At 45.1% G+C, this 2,923-nt stretch overlaps 1 protein-coding gene across 2 annotated transcripts in view; it reads left to right on the forward strand.

Annotated features, from left to right (window-relative positions):
- The window catches only part of Cacna2d3 (calcium voltage-gated channel auxiliary subunit alpha2delta 3), an 833,716-nt gene that overhangs the window by 432,031 nt on the left and 398,762 nt on the right, over positions 1-2,923 (forward strand). For both annotated transcript variants that reach the window (XM_005348768.3, XM_005348769.3), the window contains exon 11: positions 1,078-1,191. In XM_005348768.3, the coding sequence (XP_005348825.1) occupies positions 1,078-1,191 (114 nt within the window). The remainder of the gene's footprint in view (positions 1-1,077; positions 1,192-2,923) is intronic.

Here is a 2,923-nt window from a genome sequence, read left to right on the forward strand (position 1 = left end):
TTTTTTTCTTTACCTCCTCTTCATAGGAAGGGTGCACAATCTGGTAATTATGTCTGCTCACTTGCAGCTACTACCCAGAAATGCATGGATCTGTGTGTGTGTGTGTGTGTGTGTGTGTGTGCGCCTGTGTGTGTGCCTGTGTGTGTGCCTGTGTGTGTGCCTGTGTGTGTGTGTGGTGTGTGGCCTGGCAGATTTACAGCAAGAAGTGCTCTACCACCAAGCCGTGTCTCAGGCACCCACCCCCTAGCCCCCCGTTATTTGATTTTTGTTTTGTTTTATTTGTTTGTTTTGGGAATGGAGACTTAACCCAGGCTTGCCTGGAAACATAGACCAGGATGACCTTGAACTTGTAGCAATCCTGCTGCCCTTCAATTTCCCTAGTGCTGGAATTTCAAGCATATGCCCCATCCCTAGCTAAGCGTCGAAGCTGCAGTTGGGATCTGCACACTGGTAAGTGCAATCTGGGGTTTTCAGCATGCCACACATGCTAGCAAGCTATTACAAATCCTTTACACTAAAACATACATTTTAAGTTCAATGTTCAAAATGAGTACTTAACCTTGGGGTGTGACTTATAATTTTCCTAGCTTCCGTCTTGTCTGAAACTTGTCTTGATTTTTAACATATAAATGTTCTGTACCTACTCAACTCCCTCAGATCAGCCTCATTAAGATTTTGACAGCTATGTTGCCTCTCTCAGAGCCCACTGCCCTTACAGTGTACTCTGTGAGTGCCTTTGCCAACTCCCCAGTGCCTTGTGTTCAGTGATGAAGGTAGAACTTGCAGGCCAGAAAACTTAGGTAGCTTGCAGGCATGTGTTTTAGAACCCCCTCCAAACACACACACACACACACACACACACACACACACACACACACACACACACAGCCTTGGTCTACAGTAGTTCCAACTTCTGCAGTTAGCTGCTGTTAGTTTGAACCCACGCACGAGCTTCTCCTGTGGGTTGTATTGGTGGCACGCAAAGACCTCTTGGATTTCGAGGACCACATGCCGTGGAGGTCTTGTGCATACGCAGACTCTCTGACATGTGTCTTATTTTCACATTTCTTTCCACAGTTCAACCACACAGGACAAGGAAGCATCTGCAGCCAGGCCATCATGCTCATAACTGATGGGGCCGTGGACACCTATGATACCATCTTTGCAAAATACAACTGGCCAGACCGAAAGGTGAGTTGGTGCTTACGCCGTCTGCGTAGTGGTGGCCATGATCAGTCTTCATTGCAACCTTCAGATTGTCTTTGTGGACTTTAATGATCTATGGCTTCCCAGTCTATGTTTGTGGGTTAGCCAGAATCAAATGCCATGACTTTGGTAGTCGTGAAATGGAAGTGTTTTCGAGAGAAGGAAGGCACCTGTGAAGATATATTTACTGTGTTGTGTAAAAAAGAAAAAAAAATCCTTGTTATGCGGCTCTTCTCTTTAATTTGTTTTCCTTGAAGCCAGAGCTACCTGGTAGGCCCCGGATTTGTAAAATGTTAAGCTTCAGAGACTGAAGACATCTCTTCAATTATGCTTGCTTCTGTGGACTTTCTTGGGCCAGCTCTAGGTAGAATCTTCTCTCTATTCTTGGACACAGTTCTGTGTGCTCATCAGCTTGTCTGTCCTCTATTATAAGTATTTTTTAGTCCCAAGTGAAATCAATACAATGCTTTTTAACCTTTGAACCCATATGCTAGAGCATCAATGACTGACTTTAATATTTTTGAGGAACCTAATCCTGAGGTTCCTGAAAGATGGTAGCTAGTCTGCGTTTTCAGAAGAAAAAACTAAAATTATGGCTATTTGGGCTCTATCCTGCACTCAGATCTCTGGAAATGTGTCTTCATAACCTGCATTTTTAAACAAGGTCCACTAACAGGCTCGTGTCAACGAATTGGCAGTTGGGGATCACTGTGTCACTTTACAAGATAGGATTTTAGCCGAGGACAAAGTCGGGTAGAGCAGGCGTCACTGGGTATCTTCTTGTTCCCTGTATGGTCTTGACTGTATAGAAGCATGAGACCATCCAGACCATGTCAATCTTCCTTTCTCTGTTTTGTCTGTTTGGTTTATGAGACATGAACAAACTGAACACATTCTCAAAAAGAAGCAGAAGGTAGCCATTGCCAACTGCCCTATCCAGGGAGCATGTACGTTACAGGACTATGACGGGGAAAGTCGTTCGATGTTACGTTTGTCATTCATGGTCTGTATAGGTCCCTGATACACATAGGATCTTACCTTACCAATAAATCTGGTGAATAAAGCCGCATGTGTTCTGTACAGTATAGTTCCCGAAGGGATCGCCTGGTGCCTAACCTTGGGAATAACCACCACCTCTGAAGGTAGAGAGGCACTGACTGTGCTTGGTTTGCTGAGAATATCTAGGACTCTGCACCATGAGTCTGAGTGTGACCAGTGAGAGACACTGGGTTTAGAACTTAACCCTCAAATGAGAGGGAAGGTTCCCTCTTGGACTTAACACAAGATTTTAGATGCTAGAATCTAAGATTTAATTGGGGTGATGGTTTCCAGGCAGAGGCCATGCTTATGCCTAGTGAGTGTATAGGATGTGGAGAAGAAGGGTGAGGACATTCTGTGCTTCTGTAGTCCACAGTGCAGTATGCGTCTGAATTCACGGGTTTGTAAGGACAGGGCTTAGTGATGGAGAGTGCCAGGCGAGAGACCTGTTATGGGAAAATCTTTCTCTACACTGGGATGGTGCCTGCCTAGGACCATTCTGATAGGTTTAATAAAGAGATGGATGGCCAATAGCTAGGCAGAAGAGGATAGTTGGGGCTTCCAAAATAGATAGGAACTCTGGGAAGAAGAGAGGTGGAATTCGGCAGGCAGAGTCTGAGAAAGTGGGATGTACTATGCTGAAGAGAGGTAACGAGGCACATGGCAGACGTAGATGGAT

The sequence above is a fragment of the Microtus ochrogaster genome, chromosome 6 (genome assembly GCF_000317375.1).
Source record: "Microtus ochrogaster isolate Prairie Vole_2 chromosome 6, MicOch1.0, whole genome shotgun sequence".
Lineage (NCBI taxonomy): Eukaryota > Metazoa > Chordata > Mammalia > Rodentia > Cricetidae > Microtus > Microtus ochrogaster.